The sequence below is a fragment of the Sorex fumeus genome, unplaced genomic scaffold, assembly GCF_029834395.1.
Source record: "Sorex fumeus unplaced genomic scaffold, SorFum_2.1 ptg000037l, whole genome shotgun sequence".
Lineage (NCBI taxonomy): Eukaryota > Metazoa > Chordata > Mammalia > Eulipotyphla > Soricidae > Sorex > Sorex fumeus.
In genome coordinates this window covers 63,652,114-63,676,228 of record NW_026606094.1, presented here as the reverse complement: position 1 = coordinate 63,676,228, position 24,115 = coordinate 63,652,114, and the positions used below count along the sequence as shown (strand labels likewise).

Sequence of the window (24,115 nt, the reverse complement as noted above, 5' to 3'; positions counted from 1 at the left end):
AGAGTGGAAGTGCTTCCTTCAACTTCGGGTCTGACTTCTTCTGAGTATTGTCATCAGTGCTAGTATGAGCAAAAATTTTCTACTTTTTGGCATGAGCTCTGAATTATCTAAGCAAATACATCTTCCTCAATATCACCCCCCCAAAATACATTGTGACTTGTTTGTATGTATAGTTCAGATATTGGAGTTTGCATTTTAAATATGATTTTCTTAAAATACCATCTACAACTGTAAAATAGTAGAAATAAAATATCTCAAATTTTAATATTTGTGGTAAACATTAAACATGTCACTCCAAAATAAAGACTCCAAGATAAAAGCTTCAGAACAAAGACAATAGGATTCTAAGATTCTTGTGAAGAAGAGTAAGGTCTAGAACATTATCCAGAAAGTAAGTGCTACTTCACTACCTTCCAAAGAACCTGGGTCATCATTGGCTAAGAAGTCAGATTATCAGAATCAGCCTGAAGAATGCAGAGGGCAGGAAATACATCCTGGTATATCTATATAAAAGAATTTTAAATATTTAGATTTGGGTTAATTTGATATGTACTTCTGACAAGGAAAAGTAAATAGAGTATACCGAATGAAAATGTAAAGTAACAAAATGAATGGTATTATCTATGGTTATCTTTATATGTGTCAACATTTTAAAGAATTATATGCAAACTGTTACATGTGGAAACTTGTATATGGATATTAAGATCAACATAATCACATACAAATGATGTCTCTACAACAAAATGTTACTGCTTATATATGTAAGCAGTACATATATTGGTAAACATTAAACATGTCAGGGGAAGTGGATTATGGCTGTTTGCTTTTTGTTCATCTTTGACAAAACATATGATACATCATGAAACTAAAACACTATGAAACTTAAAATTCTTTTCATTTGTTTTTGGGTCACACCCAGTGATGCTCAGGGCTTACTTTTGGCTCTGTACTCAGGTATCCATCCTAGAGGTACCAGGGATGGAACCCACGTTGGCTGTGAGCAAGACAAGTGCCCTACTTGCTGTACTATCTTTCTGGTCTGTGAATCGATTTGATTTTGAAGGCTGTAAATTAATTAAAAGTATTGTTGAAAGCTAAGGATGTGGCCTAGTAGCAGAGCACTGGGGCTATTAAATGTGAGGTTCTGGTTTAAAAAAATAAAAGAAGTACTGGGGCTGGAGCAATAGCACAGCAGGTAGAGCGTTTGCCTTGCACGTGGCCAACCTGGGTTTGATTCCCAGCATCCCATATGGTCCCCCGAGCACTGCCAGGAGTGATTCCTGAGTGCAAAGCCAGGAGTAAGAAACCCATGAGCACTGCCAGGTGTGACCAAAAAAGAAAAAAAAAGAAGTACTGATTATAAGTTAAAGCAATGGGAAAACACTAAAGTCTACATTGACCATTCTATTTAGAAACTGTAACACTGTGAAAGTCATTTGGGACTAACCACTTATAATAGCTCTGGATTCATACCTGAAGGAAAATAAGAAGAGTAAATAAACTAGAATACAAACTCTTTTCTAAACCTGATATTCTCTTAATCTGCAAAGTCAGATCAAGGCAATCTCTCTGAAATGTTCCACGGTTTAGAGCACACTTTTAAAAAATGATTTCTTTCCATTTTAGCACTGAAACCAACACTACTGTGTTCTATGTGCAGTGCTGCTATACTAGACCCACCTCAGAGGACACCTTAAGTGAGAGAGGACACCTTAGTGGGGGAGGCCTAAGGAACATTCACAGAAAAACTGGGCTATAAAAAACAAAAGGTAAAACATACTTTCCAAAACTGCTCATTTGTAAACAGAAACTCAAAATACAGGGGCTGGAGCAATAGCACCCTAGGTAGGGCATTTGCCGTGCATGTGGCCAACCCAGGTTTGATTCCAGCATCCCATATGGTCCCCCAGCACTGCCAGGAGTGGTTCCTGAGTGCAGAGCCAGGATTAGCCCCTGTATATCGCTGGGTATGACTCAAAAAGAAAAATAAATACATAAAGAACTTTGTCTTCTCCCGATCTTTCCATTTTCTCATGTCCTCTTTTATTTCCTGAAGTAGCATTTTGTAGTTTTCTTTGCACAGGTCTTTTACTTCCTTAGTTAAGCTGATTCCTAGGTAAAAGCATTGTACAAATTCAATGTGATCCCTATTATGATACCCATGACATTCTTCAAAGAAATGGAGCAAACACTCCTGAAATGCATATGGAACAATAAGCCCCCACGAATAGCTAAAGCAATTCTTGGGGGGGGGGGAATGGGAGGAATCAACCTCCCAACTTCAAACTCTACTACAAAGCAGTAATAATTAAAACAGCATAGTACTGGAACAAAGGCAGAGCTGTAGACCAATGGAACAGGGTTGAATATACTGACATCTCCTCCCAAGCATATGATCATCTGATCTTTGATAAGGGAGCAAGAAATGTGAAGTGGAGCAAGGAGAGCCTCTTTAATAAATTGTGCTGGCAAAACTGGATGGCTACATGCCAAAAAATGGGCTCAAATCTCTGCTTAACACCATGTACAAAAGTAAGATCAAAATGGATTAAAGACCTCAACATCAGACCGGAATCCATGAGGTACATTGAAGACAAGGTTGGCAAAACCCTCCACGACATTGAAGCTAACAATATCTTCAAAGATGACATGCCACTGGCCAAGCAAGTGAAAACAGAGATAGACAAATGGGACTATCTTAAACTAAGAAGCTTCTGCACCTCAAAAGAAACAGTGACCAAAATACAAAGACAGTCTACAGAATGGGAAAGGAAATTTGCCCAATAGCATCCAACAAGGGGTTGATATCAAGGATATACAAAGTACTAGTTGAACTCCACAAGAAGAAATCATCCAACCCCATCAAAAGATGGGGCGATGAAATGAACAGAAACTTTCTCAAAGAAGAAATCTGAATGGCTAAAAGGCACATAAGAAAATGCTCTACATCACTAATCATCAGGAAGATGCAGATCAAAACAACAATGAGACATCATCTCACACCACAGACACTGGCCCACATCCAAAAGAACAAAAGCAACTGGTGTTGGAGTGGATGTGGAGAGAAAGGAACTCTCCTTCACTGCTGGTGGGAATGCCGACTGGTTCGGCCCTTTTGGAAAACAGTATGGACGATTCTCAAAAAATTAGAAATTCAGTTCCCATTTGACCCAGCAATACCCCTTCTGGGAATAATCCCAGACAGGCAAAAATGTATAGTCGAAATGACATCTGCACTTCCATGTTCATTGCTGCACTGTTCACAATAGCCAAAAAATGTAAAAACTTCGACTGCCCGAGAACAGATGACTGGTTAAAGAAACTTTGGTACACCTACACAAGGGAGCACTATGCAGCTGTTAGAAAAGATGAAGTCATGAAATTTACATACGAGTAGTACTACATGGAAAGTATCATGCTAAGTTAAATGAGTCAGAAAGAGAGGGACAGATATAGAAAGATTGCATTCATCTGGAGAATATAAAGTAAAAAAATAGGAGACTAACACCCAAGAATAGCCGAGGTATGTACCAGGAAGTTCACTCCATGGCTTGGAGGCCTAGCAGCACATGCTAGGGGAAAAGGCAGCCCAGATAGAGAAGGGAGCACCAAGTAAAGGATGTTGGGAGGATCCTCCCAGGATGGGAGATGCTGAAAGTAGAATATAGACCGAACATGATTGCCATGCAATGCCTCTTTTGCAAACCATGGCACCCAAAAGGAGAGAGGGAACAAAAGGGAATGCCCTGCCACAGAGGCGGGGTGGGATGGGGGAGATGGGGGTGGGGGGGGTGGGAGGGATACTGGGATCATTGGTGATGGAGAATGGGCACTGGTGGAGGGATGGGTACTCCATCATTGTATAACTGAAACCCAGGCACAAAAACCTGTAAGTCCACAACTGTACCTCATGGTGTTTCACTAATAAAAATTAAAAAAAAAAAAAGAACTTTGTCTTTAGGATTCAACAGCTCTCTGCTATTTTCAATCATGCAAATCACACAAATATTTTCTCTTTTTTTTGCCTTTTTGGTCATACCCAGCGATGCTCAGGGGTCACTCCTGGCTCTGCACTCAGGAACTACTCCTTGCCGTGCTTGGGGGATCATATGGGATGCTGGGGGTTGAACCTGGGTTGGCTGCCTGCAAGGCAAATGCTCTACCCGCTGTGCTATCACTCTGGCCCTATACACACAAATATTTTCTAATAAATACATTATCAACTGAAACAGAGAATCTTGCACAGAAGGTAAGAAGTGGGCCTGGCATTGAGGTCTAAGGGACTTATTGGAGCAGGGGCAGAGTGGGTGGGAACAAACACAACAGATATTTTCAGAACATGTAGGAAACTAAAGGAGCAAAGCACAAAGGTAGAGCATGAACCATGAAAAAGATATAGTGTTTCCTATCCAGAAAGGCATTCCCCGAAGGAAAGAAGGAAGAGCGAGAGTTGTACAGCTTAGTTTACCTTTTCAGGTCTTCAAGATGTGGAAGCATGAATGAATATAACAGATACCTGCTTCTTATGGAAATCCTTGAGAGCTGTCTCATAGCCCTCCTCGAGCCTACTGAAGGCTATTCCCACGTCGGTAGTCCACCAGATTTGTGAGCTCGTGAGTGCCACCTGAGCCGGGAAATCAAAAATCCACAGTTCTCGAGGCTTCTCCTCGTAGGCGGCGATGGCTTCCGTGATGGCATGGCGCACCGTTTCCCGCATGGCCTGCTCCAGCCGCAGGAGCCACGTCTCCACCTGTTGAAGCCAAGGAAATGCTGGGGACATGGGCGCAATCCCAGAGTGGGGCTGACTCCGTCCTCTCGTTGGCTGGAAGCCCATGCAGAGAGGCTTGGGGTGGGGCTGAGGTGCTTATGCTAAACACAAGAAGCAAAACCAAGGAAGGACCACATAAAAGAGAAGGTGAATGAACCGACCGATGGCTTTGTCCAAAGGGAACTTGTATTCCCTGGGGATACTGCTCATCTGATTTCTTCTACATATCACTTCCCACACCATTATCAGAGCTGTTCCTGATCATTCTCTTTTCATATTTGAAGACAAGGGAATTTGAGATCAAGATCCACTCTGGTATTTTGAGAAGTGATCCATTATAGACACCAAAAAACAGTTCAAGGCTATTGAAGATATGGGGAACTTGATATTTTGAAAATGTATCAAGGCTGGAGCAATCGCACAGTACATAGGACATTTGCCTTGCACGCAGCTGACCCAGGTTCAATTCCCAGCATCCCATATGTTCCCCTGAGCACCGCCAGTAGTAATTCCTGAGTGCAGAGTCAGGAGTAACCCCTGAACATTGCTGGGTGTGAACAAAAACAACAACAACAACAACAACAACAAAGAAAATGTATCATTTGATAATTTTTAAATCAACTGAAATTTCTCCTCTAAAATCTTCACTGTTCATAATCTTAAGGCAAAGTTTTTCCAGCAAGTACCTTAATTGTATTCCCTACTGGTTCTCATCTTCACACTTGTCAGAAATTAGACAGCAGGAGTGTATGAGAGATAGGACAACTGCTGACTTGTGAAATTTTTAAAAATTCACTTTGTTTTTATTTTCTCCCATAAATACATTTCAGCTAGCTATCATCATCTAAATAGGCTTTATTTACCTATGTTTTACAGGATAAAATGATGCAACAAATCATCTGTTACACTATCTGCTATAATTAACCACGTCAATAATAATAATAATAACACTGTAACAAAGAAATGTCAAGGATAGTAATGAGATGCTGATTCCTAGCCTCAATGAAGACAACAGCAGAACTCCTTCCTAAAATCTCTTTTGACAAGAGGAAAAAAGTATCTTGTGATTTAGAAGCTGAGCACCTTCCCTCCTGAAAGAAAAGGGAAGCAGCATGAGCTCAGGGTTTTTAGGGGGCCCTGCATCTCTCCATCAATGACCACTATGTTCAGTGACACCAGGCAGCCACATCTCTCTTCACCTGTGCATTCCCAGGCATCCTCCATGCACTCTGTCTGGCCACTGTCCCTAGCAGCTAACCAGCCCATTCAGGGAAGCCCAACACACATTTCCACTCATGTTCACATCAGCTATGCCAACAAGGGCAATGCAGAAATATCTAGGGAATTAATCACTCACGAAATACTTGAGTTTTCTTTTTTTTTTTGTCTTTTGGTTCATACCCGATGATGCACAAGGTTTACTCCTGGCTCTGCACTCAGGAATCACTTCTGGCAGTACTCGAGGGACCATATAGGATGCTGGGAATGCCCAGTTGGCCACATGCAAGGCAAATGCCCTACCCACTGTGCTATTGCTCCAGGCCCGAGTTCTCATTTTTCCCCTTCTCATGTTGGTACTGCATAAGCTCCTGCACAGTCCTTTATGCTAACAGTCCTTCCGCTCAGTAACCATGTGTATATCCACTTTCTCAATGAGTTCACAAGCCCTCAGAGGCAGGATCCATGTCTTATTTCTAGATCCCTAAATAATAACGTCCTATTGATAGCAGAGGCATTCAACAAAACATTCAAATAAAGTTGTCTTAATGAGGAAATCAGTGATGAAAGTGCCAGAAGAGAAAAGAACAAAAGCAAAAAACAACTTTTAGGGGCTGGAGCAATAGCACAGCAGGTAGGATATTTGCCTTGCACACAACCAATCCAGGTTCAATTCCCAGAATCCCATATGATTCTCCCAGCACCAGCAGGAATAATTTCTGAGTGCATGACCCAGGAGTAACTCCTGTGCATTGCTGGGTGTGACCCAAAAAGTAAAAACAAACAAACAAACAAATCAACTTTTATTTTTCCCTCGCTCTATATAAGGCAAAGAAACAAATTCTTTCCATAAAACAAAAGGCAATTAGGGAGGCCTGCGGTATGGACTGGAAAGTGCCTAACACAGGCTGCCCAGAGAGAATGGATTCGAGCATTGTAGAAACTGCCCATGGCTGGGCTCTGACCAGGCCAGCATAGTGATAAGCACATCCCTTACTTAGACAGTCCCCCTGCAGGCACACTGCCAGTGCCCAGCCAGCAGTCTGCAGGAAGGGAGGAGATAGCCACACACTCTCCTCAGGAGAGTTTGTGTGGACTTTCTCTAATCACTGCAATGATATCCTGAAAAGCCCAAGAGATCAAAAACCGTGTTTCGAGCCAAGTATTCTACCATTTGCTTTCCTTTCAACTGGCACGGTTTTTTAGGTACAATATTAAAAAGCAACAGAGAGGAATTAAAAAAGAAAAATACAACCCTGGGTTAAAAAAAGAAAAAGGTCACCAACACATTTCTGTCAGGCACTTTAGAAGGATCCCCTGACTCAACTAAAGGTTCTCTAAGAGGGGTCAGTGTTTCTCCTGTCTTGGTGCCCCTATGGCTCAACCCACAATAGATAAGCCTCATCATATAGAGATGCATTTCCTCTACTGCGGTGTTTCCCAAGTGGGCAAAACTGCCCCCCCCAGGGGCATGGGATGGTGGGTGGGGGAGAGGAAGACAGCAGCCAGAGGTGCAAAGAGGGACTGCTGTTTGTTGACTTAAGGTAGATTTGGGGTCAGAAATAGTACAGCGTGGGCAGGGTGCTTGCTTTGCATGTGGTCAACCCCAGTTAAATCCTTGGCCCTCCATATGGTCTATGAGCAACACCAGGAGTGATTCCTGAATACAGAGCCAGGAATATTCCTGAATACTGCCAGAAGTGCCTCAAACAAACAAACAAACAAACTACACAAGTCTCATTTAAAAAAAAAAAAAAAAGATGCAATTCCTTAAAAGCAATGTTTCCTGGTGTGGGCAATATTGCCCCTCTGGGGGGAGCTGTTATGATGCAGGATAAAGCCAGAAGGAACCCTCAGGTGCAAGAAAAAGATGCTTTGTGTCCAGTTAAAGAAGGTAGATGTGGGGCTGGAGCACTTCTTATGGTTTTTGAGGCTGTTGGCACAGGTGGGGGGGCAGGGGGGAGTGGGGCAGGGGGAGTGACTAACCGATCCACCTGCGCACACAGCAGTTCAGGTAGGGAACATCCACGTGTACGCTCAACGGACTCTCCTTCCCAACAGCCTCTTCCTGCATTCACATCACAATCTGTCTCAGGGGACACTCCTGACCCCTTTCCCTCAAGGTCAGCTATACCCTCCCACTGGCCCGCACTCAGCACCCTGTCCCAACACACCACTCTGGAGGAAACTCAGCCACTGGGTTTGGATGACAACTGACTCTGAGACCCGCTCACTCCATCTGTGATGATCCCTCTGGTCTGTGTTCAAGTAAATAACAGCCTCTCTGCAGACTGTGAGAGCAGACAGGAGGATGTTCACCACACAAAACCAACGTGCGGATGATCTCAGCATGAATTTTGGCTGGTTCAATTCCAGTTTTGAAAAATATCTCCCCAAACATCTTCTAGCACAAAGTCCCACACTGGACTCTTACGTGGCCTTGGCACTCGCATTGTGTCTGGAATGAGACATACTCCTTTTCTTTGCTGTACATCCCGACAGCTCGGTGCACGGAGACGTCTGGGTCATCTTCAAACTGCAAATCTGCCAGACTGTCGAAGAGCTTAGCAAGGTGACGTGTGACCTAAGATGACATCAGTAGGAAAGAAATTCTTACCCAAGAGGCATTCTGCAGTCCATAAAGGCCACTAGACTATTGCACCCAAACATTCTTGAGTTCTTCACTTACAGTTGTCACAAAACATCTTTAAACATGAAAATCCCTTCTGAAATCCCAAGTTTGAAATGAACTTGACCAAGAAGTGGTCAAGTCTTAGGTACTTTCTCAAACACTGCAGAATTAACACTCATAGATACAATGACCTCTTGGCTTCTTGAAGGCTGGAGACGTATCAGTTTCACTACTGTGCCCTATTCTCATGGGCAGTCATCCTGCTGAGAATTTTGTGATCACATTTTTCAAATTCATGCTTACAGGGCCAGAGAGATAGTTCAGTTGGTAGGGAACTTGCCCTTGCATGGGGCTGATTGAGATCTGATGCCTGGTACCACACAGTTACCCAAGTGCTACCTCCTTATACAGGGTCCCCCAAAGCTGCTGAGAGAAAACATTTGGCAGCTCCATCAAATTACTTCACAAAGATATCATGGGTAACAATAGTATTGATATTATATTGACAATGCTACCTTACCATGCCTATCATCAAAGTGTAAATATCTCCCATCAGTAGCTCAAGGTTCCTTTTTCCATGACCCCCACTCTCTTGGTAGCCAATTTTTCATTTCTGTTGGCAACATCTTAGGGTTTATTTCCATGGGTCACGAACTAGTCCCTTTATCGTCTTGTTTTAATACTCCCCACATAATTGCCATGATAGGTATCTTTTTCCTGACTCATTTTATTTTGTATGGCACCTCCAACTCCACCCAAACTGAAGTAAAATGTAAGATTTCCTTTTTCTCATAGCCAAGTATGTATACACACATATGTGTGTGTGTGTGTGTGTGTGTGTGTATACAGAGTACAATTCCTTCATTAACTCATCTTTTGTTGGGCCCTGAAAGGCACTACGTCCCCTTAACTTACTCTAAAAAGCTATAGTAATCAAAGCTGTTTTATACTGAAATAAAGATAGAATCTCAGATCAGTGGAATACAACTGAGAGTCCAGACTTAAATTTTCAGATCTATGGGCAGTTAGTTTATGATAAAAGGGCTAGATACATTAAGTGGAGCAAGGAAAACATCTACAAAAAATGGTGCTGGGAAAACTTGTTGGACTCATGAGGAAAAAAAAAGAAGGAAAGAAGTAAAATTAAGAACTAGTCCTCTAGCTCATATACAAGAAATGAACAGCACACCAAAGAACTATGGGATGAGTTCAAGAAGAACAACAGGCATAGAGAGATTGTATTTATCTGTGGGATTTTTTTTAAAGTATGAGACTAATACCCTTATACAGTAGAAAGAAGGGCCAGAGGACTGGTCCATGAATGGAAGTTTGCCACAAGTTGGAAGGGCAGGGGGAGGGTAATTAGGATAGAAAAGTGCCACCATGACAACGATAGTTGAAAATGATCAGTCTGGACAAGATCTGAGTGCTGAGAGTAGGTAAAAAGATATACATGATAACCTATCAATACCTATAATGCGACCATAATGCCCAGAAGGAAAGAGGGAAAGAAGAAAAGTGCCTGTCATGGAGGCAGGCTGTGGCGGGGAGGTGATGGAATGGGCAGTGGGAAACAGAAGACACTGGTGGTGGGAAATGTATACTGGTAAAGGAACGGGTGTTGGAACATTGGATGAGTGAAATCCAATTACGAACAACTTTGTAACTGTGTACATCATGGTGATTGGGAAGGAGGGAGGGAAGGAGGGAGGGAGGGAGACACTTAAGCAGTATGTATATTTGTAATTTTATAGGCCTGTTTAGATTTCCCCCCTTAAATTTAATTCTCTTCACGCTTACTAAATTTTTCATTTGTAGATTTTTCCTATTTTGTGTGAATTCTAAAATGTATTAGTACAGTTTTTTTTTAAAGTTTTACAGACAGGTAAGATATGATAATTACCACAATGAGATCCAAGTACAAAATAAAATTTAATGCAATACATTTTAGATATCAGAGTTGTAAAGCTATTTATGTAAATGAGAATAGGCATTCTATTGTATTAAATGCCTCAACTGTATTCACACATATTAAAATCATAGCAATCAATAACCACAAATTAACTCTGATTGATTTATTATCTGCTAATTCCATTTGCCATTCCTTTAACTTTTGTTGAAGCAAGCAATATGAAATAAATTTGTTATGTGCCTGGTAAGGAGGCAGGCTAGGGCCAGGGGGAATCTGGGGACACTGGTGGAGGGAAGGTGACACTGGTGGTGGGATAGTGCCGGAACACTGTGTGCCTCAGACAACTCTATTTTGAACAACTTCATAAATCATAGTATTTTAATAAAAATAATATTTTTTGAAAACCAGGACTGGCTTCTGGGTCTGCTTCCTCTGCTGCTTCTTCCTCAGTCTTGCCCAGCCCTGACAGAACTCAACTCAACTCCGTTCTTCATACTAGGTAGTCAACACTTCTCCAGCTTTCAACTTTTCCCTAGAAAATGTGGATTTTTGTCTCATTTATTTTAATTGAAACACTCACTCTTGCATGTCCTCAACTAATTGCTTGCATTTTGAACCTTTTCCTCTAATTGCCTTAGGAGAGTAATAGTGTCACGAAAGGTGGTAAAATATTTCTGTGACTGGTAAGCTCCATCATCTTAATTCTTGAAATTCATATTCTGAGACACATTCATGCCACCATTAGGATAACCAAATGGAAGTATTCTAGGGTAGCATACTGCGCTCGTGGGACTGTGGACTCCTAGAGACATCCCCCTTTGAGTGCCAACGGTGCTTTTAATCACCTAATACTAAAGGCTGTTTCTCACAAGCACCTTTCCAAGTGCCAATATTTACAGTCTATTAGAGGCACCCATTTAGGACCATCTGTCTCATCACTGCAACTTTAGGGACTTCTCAAAAGACAGGTTGGCAGGTTTCCTCCTGCACTGATTTGGGCAGATGCCACTGAAGGCCGTTTCTGGATGCCAACATCAAAATATTTCTGAGCATATATTCCTGATGTCGGCATTTGAGGGACAGCATGTTGGCTTCAATTTCCACAACATGCTGTCTAGTAGACAAGTTCAAGTAAGTAAAAAGAGACAGGTGAGAAGAATTTTAATTTTACTTGCCCATGTCTATCCACAGTATTTCGCTTCAACATATGATTAATCGAAACTGAGTCATCTCACATTCTTTTATTCACGATAAGTCTTGAAAATTGGGAAAACTTTTTCATTAGAAATAAATCTATATTTAGATTTCATGTCCTTGCAGAAGTAGATGCACCGTGTTGTGGAAGCACACTAGTTACATCGAAATCAATGAGAAATTTACTTAAGGGAAAAACGTGACTTTCTCAGTTGCCACATTTGAATTACTCAACTGCACCCAGTGGTTCTGGGCCAACCATTTAGCCAGCACAAAGGCAACCTATTGTTAGGACCTGCTTAGCTGGAGAACTGCCATGATAGGCTCTTAGTGACCTAGGCTTCTTCCAGGAACAAGAAAAGCAGAAAAACCAGATGCTTTTGTCAAAGATTATATCCCCGGAATGAGATTAGATCTCTGGAGTATAACTGTCAGGGAGTGGGCTTGATGCTGCGGGCCAAAACAACAACACAAAAATATGTGTACTCTGTAGGTAATAGAAATTTGCTGAGTAAGGCTTACTTGCCAAAATGAAAGTATCAGAACTTGCTGAACCTAGTTCTCAGGGTCCTTGTTGAAACATGCTACACCGGGCGGACACTTGAACCCCAGCTAGCTAGAGCAATAAACCTCGCTATGTGATTTGCATTATCGGCTCTGTTCTCTGTCCTTGAGGGGTGGTCGACTCCGGACTCTAACACTATAACACTGAAAGTTTGTCTTCCGTTAACAGAGCTCAGCTACAGAGAAGCTTTCACTTGTCATGGTATACAGAAAATGGAGAGAAAATAAACTCTTCAAATGCAATAGGATTTTTTTTTCAAGTCACTTGGAACCAGTGATTGAAAACATCTCAGCTATCCAAAGCCATCAGGCACAATCAGGCTCTCCACACTACTGGAAAGGGGTCCACTGGTGTTCCTCTAACTTTAACCACAGCATACATTCACACAGAACTTCCCTAAGACCCTGTGTTTCCACTCCTGGGCATCTTATCCAAGGACACAAAAGCATTACTCTTCTGAAAAGACATGAGCGCCCAAAGGTTCATCACAGCACTATTTATGGCAGCCAAGATATGGGAACAAGTCAAGTGCCCCATTACAGATGAACAGCTAAAGAACTTTTGGGATAGCTACACAATGGACTACTACTCAGCTATGAGAGAAGAGGAAATTTTGCAGTTTGTCACAACTTTCATGGAACTGGACAGTGTCAAGCTAACTTAAGTGAGTCAGAAACTAAAGAAAAATACCAGATAGCTTTGCTCGTATGTGTAATACAAAGAAAGCAAAAGAGAGAATCCCCGATGGCAACAAATAATGAGACATGATCAATAGAACTGGAAACTGCGGAAGGGGTGGAGGAATATTAATAATGCAAGGACTAGTGTAGTAGCTCTACAACCACAAAATAATGACTTCAATGTAATCATAAACTCTGATACATCTATTTTTTAAAAATAAGATAAAAATTTAAAATATTTTACTAAAATTTTTTTAAAGAGGCCCTCCTGTTGATCGTCGATTTGCTCGAGCGGGCCCAGTAACATCTCCATTGGAGACTTTGTTGTTACTGTGTCTGGCATATTGAATACTCTCGGTAGCTTGCCGGGCTCTCCGAGAGAGGCGGAGGAATCGAACTCGGGTCGGCCATGTTGGCCGCTTGTAAGGCGAACGCCCTACCCGCTGTGCTATCGCTCCATATTTTACTAAGGAAAAAATAAAGAATATTATTAAGGACATATCATTGTATTGGGGATGGGGGGATAGGATGGAGCAGGGGAAATCAGGGTGTCACAGGCATATGAAGGGAAGTGACACTGACTGAGGGAGTGTTAAGAATGAAATCCTGCCATTATCAATACTGTAAATCACAGTGCCTAAAATATATATATATATATTTAATTACCAAGTGCAGACAAGTTTTGCCTAAGTATCATGTGCCAGTTAATTCTTAGTATAAGTTGGTATTTCCATAGGCAGCTTTTAAAGATTTTTTTGAGCACTGAATCAGGAACCAGATATCCTCAGTCCTTCAGATCAGAGTTTCTCAATCCTTTTTCAAATGATGACCTTCCTCCAATCTTATTTCCTTCCTGCTGCCCCCCTCAATCCTGCTGCTTGCCCACCCTGCTCCCCACACCCCGCCTTATGCCCTGGCCCCTCCACTACATGATTCTCAACTGCAGTTCGTTTGGAATATCCTGGAGTGAGGTCAAGGGAGAAATGCTGCTTTTAGATAGTTCAGTTCAGGGGGAACTCTGGGAAGGGAAGGTCTTTACAACTGCATCATAAAAATCAAGCAGACCAACAGGTATAATCCCAAAGGTATTCTGAACACAACCATTTCATTACCTGACATTCCAGCTCAAGACTCCTGGGGGGGAGAGTGGGAAAAGGAAAAAGGGGGACCTCTGCTTGAGAATGCTGTCTTGCCAGGGTACTGGACCTCCCTGACTGATAAGCTCAGGAAGATCACACTCCACAGGGACCCCGACTAGAACTCACTCCTCAATGGACTGTGGATGGCTGCGGGAGGGGCGGGAGGGGCGAGAATGAGAATGCAAGCCATTCATCAGGTGTCCCCATGAGTCACCAGCCCACAAAGGAGCCTCTTCTGGGGGAAATCACATTATTATTCCACAAGCTACCATTGCCACATTATCCCAGTCACACTGCAGGGGGCATCTTAAGAGCCTCAAACAGGAAAGTCAGAGCACCAGAAAAGCGATCTCCTGGGATCTAACACTAACTCCTAGGATTAGAAGGAAAGTCAGGATGGCCAGGCCAGACTATGCGGCATAATCTACCCCACAGTAAGTGACTAAGGATGGAGAATGCACCTGGTCTCTAGATAAAACATCCCAGGCCACAGACTTTGGCTCTGAGTGATTCAAAATGCCTCTAATGCCTTCTCAGTCCTTCACTCGAGCAAATCCTTCCTGAGCAATTATTTGTACCACAGAGGCTGCTGAACACTTTTCCCAATAATGTACCTTTCATTGGGGCAGAGGTGGCGGTGAAAGCACTATCCAAGCACTGTCCTCCCATTGTTCATTGATTTGCTAGAGCGGGCATCAGTACCATCTCCATTGTGAGATTTGTTGTTACTGTTTTTGGCATATCAAACACGTCATGGGGAGCTTGCCAGGCTTTGCCGTGCGGGCAGGATACTCTCAGTAGCTTGCCGGGTTCTCTGAGAGGGGCGGAGGAATCGAACCCGGGTCAGCTGCGTGCAAGGCAAATGCCCTACCCGCTGTGCTATCACTCCAGCTTGCAGTGAAAGCAATGTAACCTTAATTTCAACTGGTCAAGGTTTAGTTATATGCAACAAAATGGACTCCATAAAAAGCAGATTTTGAGCACAATGCAAAGTAAAATCAATCTCAAAATGAAAAATATATTGAAAATTAGACCATTTCAAAGTCTGCAGGCCAGGAGAATGATAAATAGGGTCTGTGCTGTAGAGTCACACAGTTGGACCCAGGTGGAAACATAGTTGCCTCTGTGATGGGAAGGGATAGGCAAAGACCAGCCCTGATGTGGGTCAGCCATGGTGGGGCTCTCCAATTGTTAGGAGTCCAGGGTTGGCCACCCCTCAAGGACAGAGAACAGAGCCAATAATGCAAATCATATAGCGAGGTTTATTGTTCCAGCTAGCTGGGGTCCAAGTATCTACCCGACACAGCAGGTTTTAACAAGGACCTCGAGCACCAAATTCAGCAAGTTCTTATACTTTTTTTTTTTTTTGGACCATGACATCCAGCCCACTCCCTAACAGTTATATTCCGGAGATATTTCAGGGATGTAATCTATGACAAATGTACAAAAACAAATGTACAAAAAACAAATCTGGTTTTTCTGCTTTTCTTATTCCTGGAAGAAGCCTAGGTCACCCAGTAGGTCACAAAGCCTATCATGGCAGTTCTCCAGCTAAGTGGGTCCTAACAGGATGAGCAAGATTTCCAGACTGTGATTTTTACATTCAGTTTCATTAACACTTTACACCTTTTTTTAAATGTCTTGACTAATCGATTCATTAAATTAGGAGTTCTGGTCTTAGTACTGTGCAGGATACTTGAAATTTGGGGATTTTAGGACTCAGGAGTAAATACAAGGAATGAGGTAGTTGAGAGAAATAACCACAATACATCACATTGGTATCAGCGAAGATAATACTAGAATATTGAAGCGTTACTCCATAGGGGGAAATCGAAGGGGAGAGTAAGAGGTAGAGGGGAGGTAATGGGGCAGGTGCAAAGGCAGGGTATAGGTACGTATGGAAACCATAGAGTCAACAACACAGCAATCAGGAGACTCAAACTACAGCAACCGAATTTGAAAACATGCCTGCCAAGGAGGCAGGCTTGGGGGAGGCAGAGAACCTGGGGAGGGATTGGTGCTGAAACACTGTATTCCTGAAATGCATCATAAATCATGGTGTCCTAATAAAAAATTGAAGTGAATAAAAAGAACAATTCAAAAGTAGTACCTTTGAAGTTTCCGAGAAAACTCGTAACTCAGAAAAAATATTTTTTCAAGGGTGGTGGGGTGCCATGTAGCACTCAGTTAGTTCACGGAGCACAGTTAGTCAGTCAACAAAAAGGTAGGCAATGACAGGGCTGGGGAGGGTTTGCTGGGAGTACCCAGGCCACCTCTGGGGCTGTCCCCATGTGCCTGGAAGGAGACTTTTTTTTTTTTGCTTTTTGTTACACTCGGCAATGCACAAGGGTTACTCCTGGCTCATCCACTCAGGAATTACCCCTGGCAGTGCTTGGGAGACCATATGGGATACTGGGAATCGAACCCGGGTCAGTTGCGTGCAAGGCAAAAGCCCTACACGCTGTGCTATGGCTCCAGCCCCCTGGAAGGATACTTTTTATTGTTTTATTTATTCTTGTTCTATATTTGTAGGCTAAAACAAATTCTTATTTCAAATAAAAATTAATAGGAAACAAATTAATAGGAAATAAATAACCAATACATTAAAATTACTAATTCAAAAACAGCTATTTTTTAGTAAAAAGTATTTAGGGAGCTTGTCTCTACTTTTTTAAAAAATGGAACACCAAGGTCTTTATTTTGTATGTATCTATGATATATTTCCATTTGTGTTTTCAAAATTGTGTATTTAAAAAAAAATACTGAATCACTGTAAAATACACACTTACAAGGTTGTTCATGATTGGGTTTCAGTCATACAATGTTCTAACACCTGTTCCTTCACCAGTTTACATTTCCAACCACCAATATCCCCAGTTTCCTCCCGACCACCCAACCGTCAGCCCACCTGCCTCTATGGTGGGTATTTCTCTCTACCTGGCATTATGGTTTGCAACATAGAGAGATTATGGAAGAGTACTTTTTAAAAAATGGCATCAGGGCTGCATGTATTGTCTGGCCACAGCATAAAGAATTCTCAGTGATTAGAAAGAGATAAAGAGAATTGGTCCCAAGAGTATGCTGAGTAGTCTGTTCCCTGGGCACCAGACTAGGAGGGATTTCAATTAAGGACAAAGACCTGTGCATGTGTGAAGACACAGACAGGGGTTCCAATAGTCCCTGGCGGGCTTGCAATGATGCAATTCAATCCCTCACCATCACCTTCCCCTGTGCTTTCCTCCCAGCCCCACCTAGTCCTAGCAGGGAGGCAGAGGGAAGAGGTAACCCCTCCCCCATGTGTGAGGAGCCCAGAGGGGGTGCTAGGGTGATTCTTCACTCCCAGTAGGGAAGGGAAAGAACTGTTTCCCCCCAGCTGCCACCTAAGTGATCCCATGAGCAGAGATGGAGAATCACGCAAGCAGGAAGGAAATCTGCTATGACATGCGGGTAGGTGAGAAAGGAGAAAGGCAAGGTGAGTGCTTGACTAGTGGCCCTCCAGGGCAGCAGCTGGAGAAGCAGAAGCCAGTTTGATTGGGAAACAGCCCTGCCCTGGGAGCTTCCCCTTGCACAGAGACTCCCTTGCTCAGTGAGACCCTCAGCACATTGTGCATGGGGGCTGCTGAGGGGAACACTGGTGGGGCTGCAGGCCAGAGAAGCAGCCACAAGCTGAGAAAGGGTCTCGGCTGATGAAGACCCCCTCCATTCTCACCAGGCTAAGTGGCTGAAGAACAGAAGGCATGACTCTCTCCCAACTGCCAACTTCACGAGGGAAACATTTGGCTTTGAGAGGGAAGTCAGTTTGACTTCCTGAGTGCAGAGCCAAGGGTAAGCCCTGAGCATTGCCAGTGGTGACCCTAAAACCAAACCAAACAGCAAAACTGTACCTTGCTGAGTTTCTTTTGACTCACTTCTCAGAAGAGGAGGCCAGTGTTAGGGAAATGGTTCAAAGGGTTGAAGCACCTGCTTTGTATGCGGGAGTCCTGGGTTCAGTCCTCAGCACTACACAGTCATCCATCAGTACTGAGAGAGTCCTGAGCACTGAGGGGGAGGAAGTCCTCAGTATTGCTGGGTACAGAGCCCAAACAAACAAGAACCCCAGGAAATTAAAAAGAGCACCACTATTTGGCATAAAGAGATTTAGTTAATTATTGCAGAATAATTAAGCGTTCATGTCTATATCCTTGGGACTTTTCATATTCAATAAACCAGATTATATAGACCGAACATGATTGCCACTCAATACCTCTACTGCAAACCATAACACCCCAAAGGAGAGAGAGAACAAAAAGAAATGCCTTCCCACAGAGACAGGGTGGTGTGTGTGGGGAGGGGGGGTTGGGGGGGTGGGAGCGATACTGGGATCGTTGGATGGAATCATTGATGATGGAGAATGGGCACTGGGGGAGGGATGGGTACTCGACCATTGTATAACTGAAACCCAAGTACAAAGATTTGTAAGCCTACAACTGTACCTCATGGTGTTTCACTAATAAAAACTAAACAAAAATAAAAAATAAACCACAATAGTATTTATTGTGTCTAAAAATTACTAAAAGGAAAATAATGTTATTTTGTTATAATGTAGTTGTACATTTCTCCCTAAGTTTAGCATTACGGGTAGGTACTAGAGAAACAGTACAGGGGCTAAGGCACACATGTTACATGCAGCCATTCCCAGTGTGATCCCCTGCACCTCACATTCCCCCCAAACATTGTAGGGAGCAACTTCTGATTACAGAGCCAGGAGTAGCCCCTGAGTATCGCTCAACCAAAGTTTAGAATGATATGCATTTTGGATTCGAAGTCTTCAGAAACAGGTACTGGAAACAGAATGAGAGCCCCACTGTTTTGTGGGGTCCCCATCCACAGAGAACACAGCAGCTGGTCATGAGCTGGTTCTATGGGGAATTGCTGCAGCATAGGTACAGTGAGGACTTCTCTGTTCAAAACCCACCAAAACAAAAACAGAAAACGAACATCTGGTTGCATATAACCTAAGTTAGGTGAGAGCTATGTGTCGGGTGGATTTCTAGTTGCTGTCACCAGAAGAACCTTATCACAAAGCTCACTTGAAGTTAGCAGGAACACAGAGAACAGTCCCTGGCTGGTGACCCTGAAAAGGTTGCCAAAGATGACTAGCAAGTTGGTTATTAATAGCAGGACTGCAGCAAGAACAGCCATCCCATCGAATTTAGGTGCAAAAGACACACAAGAAAAGGTGAAAAGCAATCCTCAGGAAAAGAGCTGTGTTCCAAGAACAGTAGAATTTTGAAGACTGGTGTGAATAGTCACATATTCCAAAGAAAATGGTAAAATATATATATATATATATATATATGACTGGAGCGATAGCACAGCAGGTAGGGCGTTCGCCTTACACGCGGTCAACATGGCCGACCCGAGTTCGATTCCTCCGCCCCTCTCGGAGAGCCTGGCAAGCTACCGAGAGTATTCGATATGCCAGACACAGTAACAACAAAGTCTCCAATGGAGACGTTACTGGGCCCGCTCAAGCAAAATCGACGATCAACGGGAGGGCTATATATATATATATATATATATATATATATATATATATATATATATGGTAAAGGCCCTCCCGTTGTTCGTCGATTTGCTCGAGCGGGCCCAGTAACGTCTCCATTGGAGATTTTGTTGTTACTGTATTTGGCATATCGAATACGTCACAGGGAGCTATATATATTTTAAAAATTTAGAGAAAGAACTTAGAGAGAAATTAATAATAACAAAATACAACCTTAAGCTTCAAAACAATCTGGGATGCACCATCATCACTGGGAGGACAGCTGGCTCAGCTCTGACAAATGTAGGCAGAAATGGATTCAAACTATTGAATATATGAATATGGAATATATGAAGCCAGAGAGTGCACAGAGTTAAGGTATGTGTCTTACATGTAGCAACCCTGATTCAATCCCCAGAACCATCTGGTTCCCCAAGTACCACTGGAAGAGGTCCATAGCTCACCCTTAGCAAGGTAAGAATATCCGGCATCTACATATCTCAAGGGAAAAGTGCTTTGAGATTTCTACCAAGTTTGAGGGTTACCTAATGATGATCTGAGCACTCAGCTTACAAACTGTAGCAGCTGTCCGATATCTTTTAAATATTGTCAAGGGTGCATGTTCTGCATAAGCAGGGGAAATCAGAGGGTTGGGTGGAGCACTGTTTCTAAAGTTTTTTTCCAACCATGGTCCCTTCCTTCCCGTGGCTCTCTTCCCTATTGGCTGGTCCCTAGTCTACTGCTATAGTCTCCTACCACCAGCAACTTGAACAATTTTCACCAATGTTTCCCTTGGAATATCCTGGGTTCTTGAGGGATGGGGTGGGTAATATGAGCCTAAAATTACATTAATCTACCTCCTACAGCAAAAAAGAATTGTCCAATTTAGTGCTTAGGAAGTTTACTCTGGTATGTTAAGGCTGGAGTAAGAAAGCACCAGCTAGATCTTTCTCTGAGGAACCCATTTTCCTCTAAGAAACAGGTTAACTAGGCAACAGCCATTCCAGCCTTTGCTTCAGAATTCTGGGGCCTTGGAGCCAATATCTCTTGTGTTAACTCTTGGTAGGACATGGGCCACCCTTGGCCCTTATTGATGACCCTACAATGACAAAGATATGTGACATTCCTCAGCTCACACAGCATAAGACCATCAAAAACATATTACCTGTTCAGGCTGAGTTCCCTTTGAGAGAATGTCAAGTAAGTCTGCAGAAGAGATGAAATAGAAGCGTGGAAAAGCCACTCGCTTGGTTTCCAGGTACTCCGCAAGAGCTTTTTCACAGAGAGAAAGCCTGTACAAATGAAGAACCCTTGTAAGCACATCTCACCCATTTCATTACTAAAACCCAATCCAAACCAATTCCTCATTTCTGTCTGTGCTTCACAATAAGCTCCCAGCCTAATAAGGCAGCCTGCCTCCTCTCCTCACACCATCAGGCTGATGACTGATAGACAAGTCATATGGGTAGGAGATGCGGGTATGCATGTGCGCATGCAGAAACACATACTCACACACACATGCATGAGTGCATGCACACACATATACCCCATTAGCTGAGTTTAAATATAGATAAAACTTAGGTTTATGTCACTCAACATTTTCTTAGTGACACTCCTAATTGTCAGGGAAGACTAGTTTCAGCATCCCTAATACATTGGATAAAATGTGCTTGGTTGAAGGCCTTCCTTACCCCACATAATGTCTCCAAATCTGGCTACAAATGGATCTCAATTCAGAGGAGCCACAAGGTCCAGAATTATTTCCACCTTGTTGTTTTAAGTGGAGAGATGATTCAACAGCCAGGGCTCTCCAAATCCCAAAAGTCAGGGACTAAACAGAAACAACTTCTATACAAACACACATTCTCAAATGATAGCCAACTTCATCTCTGAAGAGCTTTCAGATTATTAAAGAATTTCATTTACGTAATATGTATTTTTACGTATATATTTCTCCTACCTTGCAATACAAAGTCATCACAATTTTGTACAAAATCTGGTCATAAATTCTTTCAATAGCTGACTTGCCCATTTTAAATAGAAACCTAGAATAGCCTTATGATCACTAACAGTTGAAGAATTACATGAAACAAATAACAAATGACCCTTAGGATAAGGATTGAAATTAAAAGTTTGTCTATGCTTTCCATGGATATTTTTGGTATAATAAAACTATAGATAGAATAAAGGACTTAAAATAACAGTAACACCATAGTTCCTGTCATATATTAGATTAGATGCTTAATAAGTATTTATGGGGTAACAGGATGGAAACTGAGGTCATTGGTTGTGGGAAATGGACATTGATAGAGGGATGGGTGTTGGATCACTGTATGACTGAAACTGGTCATGAACAACTTTGTAACTGTATATCTCACAGTGACTCAATAAAAAATTAAAATTAAAAAAGTATTTGTGAAGAATTTCCTAAAAGAATTGACTAATCAATCATGTGAATTCTCTTGAAAATAAGCATAGTAATTTAACTATGATGGCATTCCTTCTGAAAAACAGAAATATATTTGGATTTGTTTATAATTTAAGATATACATGTGCCAACTAATATGTACAAGCTAACTAGACAACTATAAGCAAAAATATAAAATAATATAGTACAGCTGTACCCATTACATGATTATCTATTTGGAAGAACTCTCATTTAAATAAAAAAATAATTTTAGTCTTACCTGTACTGTAAATCTTTGAGTTTTTCATAGAGATTAGGTCTGCATGTTGCTTCTAAAACACTTTTTATTTTAACTGTCTTGAACATTAACTCCTGTATCAAAGTATAACATGTAGTAATTGATATTAAATATTATTTTTCTAAACTGTAACCCTTTTTTAACCTTTTTCTCTTTTTTTGACCCAATTGTTACCCATTTTGAAATTTAAACCATCAGGAAGCAAGGCTACACTTAGAGCACCATGTCCTTTTCCTTTCCCTTTTCTTTCTGCACAAAGATCAAAAACTAAGTATGATAGAACTTGTCAACATTAATGTGAGGGGCATGACCAGTATTCCTGAGTCACAGAAAATTTTTTTTCTAGCCCAAAGGAATAAGAGAGATAAACCAGCATTTAAAGGGTATATCCATAGAGGGAAAATGAGATAAGTAATACATATCCAAACTTATCTTTCCACTTTATTTTTTTATTTTTTATTTGTTTTGCTTTATGACTCATACCTAGCATTGACCAGGGGTTACTCCTGGCTCATGCACTCACGAATTACTCCTAGTGGCACTCGGGGGACCATATGGGATGCTGGGAATCAAACCCGGGTTGGCCACATGCAAGGCAAATACCCTACCCACCGTTCTATGGCTTCAGCCCCTATCTTTCCACTGTAAATGCTACAATAGATCTTCTAGAGTTCTGCTTGTGAGAGGAGGAACAACTTAATACTCATTTCTATACCAAGTGTATCACCATTATTTTTCTCAGGAATCATCCCTGTGTGTTGTCTGGGCCATGGCTGGCTGCCTTTGCTTGGTTTCTGCTTTCCCTGTTCAGTCTTGTACTGTATGGGATGCAGCCATCTAGCATGCCTTAAGACAGGGTGGCCTCTGCCATGCTCAAGGCAACTCTCCACATGCTCAGATAAGCCTCATTCATGAAGGAACCGCAGAGGAACCCAGATATGTGGGACCCGTGGCTGAGATCTCCAAGCCTGCTCTGATCGGGACTGGGCCTCCTCCACCCAACTCCCCAGTTTTCCAGTAGCTTGGCAGTCACACCACAAACTGCCCCTGGAACCATGTAATCTCATCAATGGCAAAGATCCAGAAACTATAAAATAAAGCTCCCGGAAGAGAGCAATGCAGTATTTCCTGGAGCACATGGCCGCATTTGGAATGGCGCGATTTCTTACAGTCTAGTCCACTGATGCACCTAAAGTAGCACACATTTGTTTGGTTTTATCATACTTGCTTGTATTCTCTTATATACAGGCTTAAATGGCCCCTGAATGAAATACAACAACCTTCACACACTTTCCTCTTATTGCGTGGGAAGATGCTGGCTCTTGGGGTGGGTATTTGAATATTATCTTTAATGAACTATTGTGAACTACTTTATGAAAATAAAATGTATATATACAAAAAAAAGACAGGGTGACGTGTCTCCGGTCTGAAAAGCAGACTTGCTGTCTATTTTTGTTTGGCACAAGAAGTTAAGAAGGGATTTCACATTTTTAATTAATTGAAAGAAAGTGAAAGGAAGCAAAATATTTTTTTGCACATCAAAATTATATGAATTCAAAATTTAGTGTCTCCAGGTTTAACAGAGCATGGTCATGACCGTCTATTTCTATACTATTTTCTTCACTCCACAAGAACAGGAAAAAATGGCAAAGTCTAAAAGATCTACTCTAAGGAAGTTGGAGGAGAGCCTAAAGGTAATATAAGAATGTGAAAGGGGGGTATGGTACCGCCAGCAGGTCAATCTGTACCTGTGAGGTGAGTGCATCAGCAGCCTGATG

The 24,115-nt window shown here is 42.1% G+C and overlaps 1 protein-coding gene across 1 annotated transcript in view; it reads right to left on the bottom strand.

Annotated features, from left to right (window-relative positions):
- The window catches only part of DNAH11 (dynein axonemal heavy chain 11), a 331,353-nt gene that overhangs the window by 225,601 nt on the left and 81,637 nt on the right, over nt 1-24,115 (bottom strand). Inside the window, exons 24-27 of the mRNA XM_056118695.1 lie at nt 22,320-22,411; nt 20,798-20,924; nt 8,421-8,570; nt 4,517-4,750 (exon numbers count right to left, since the gene is read on the bottom strand). Coding sequence (XP_055974670.1) covers nt 4,517-4,750; nt 8,421-8,570; nt 20,798-20,924; nt 22,320-22,411 — 603 coding nt within the window. The remainder of the gene's footprint in view (nt 1-4,516; nt 4,751-8,420; nt 8,571-20,797; nt 20,925-22,319; nt 22,412-24,115) is intronic.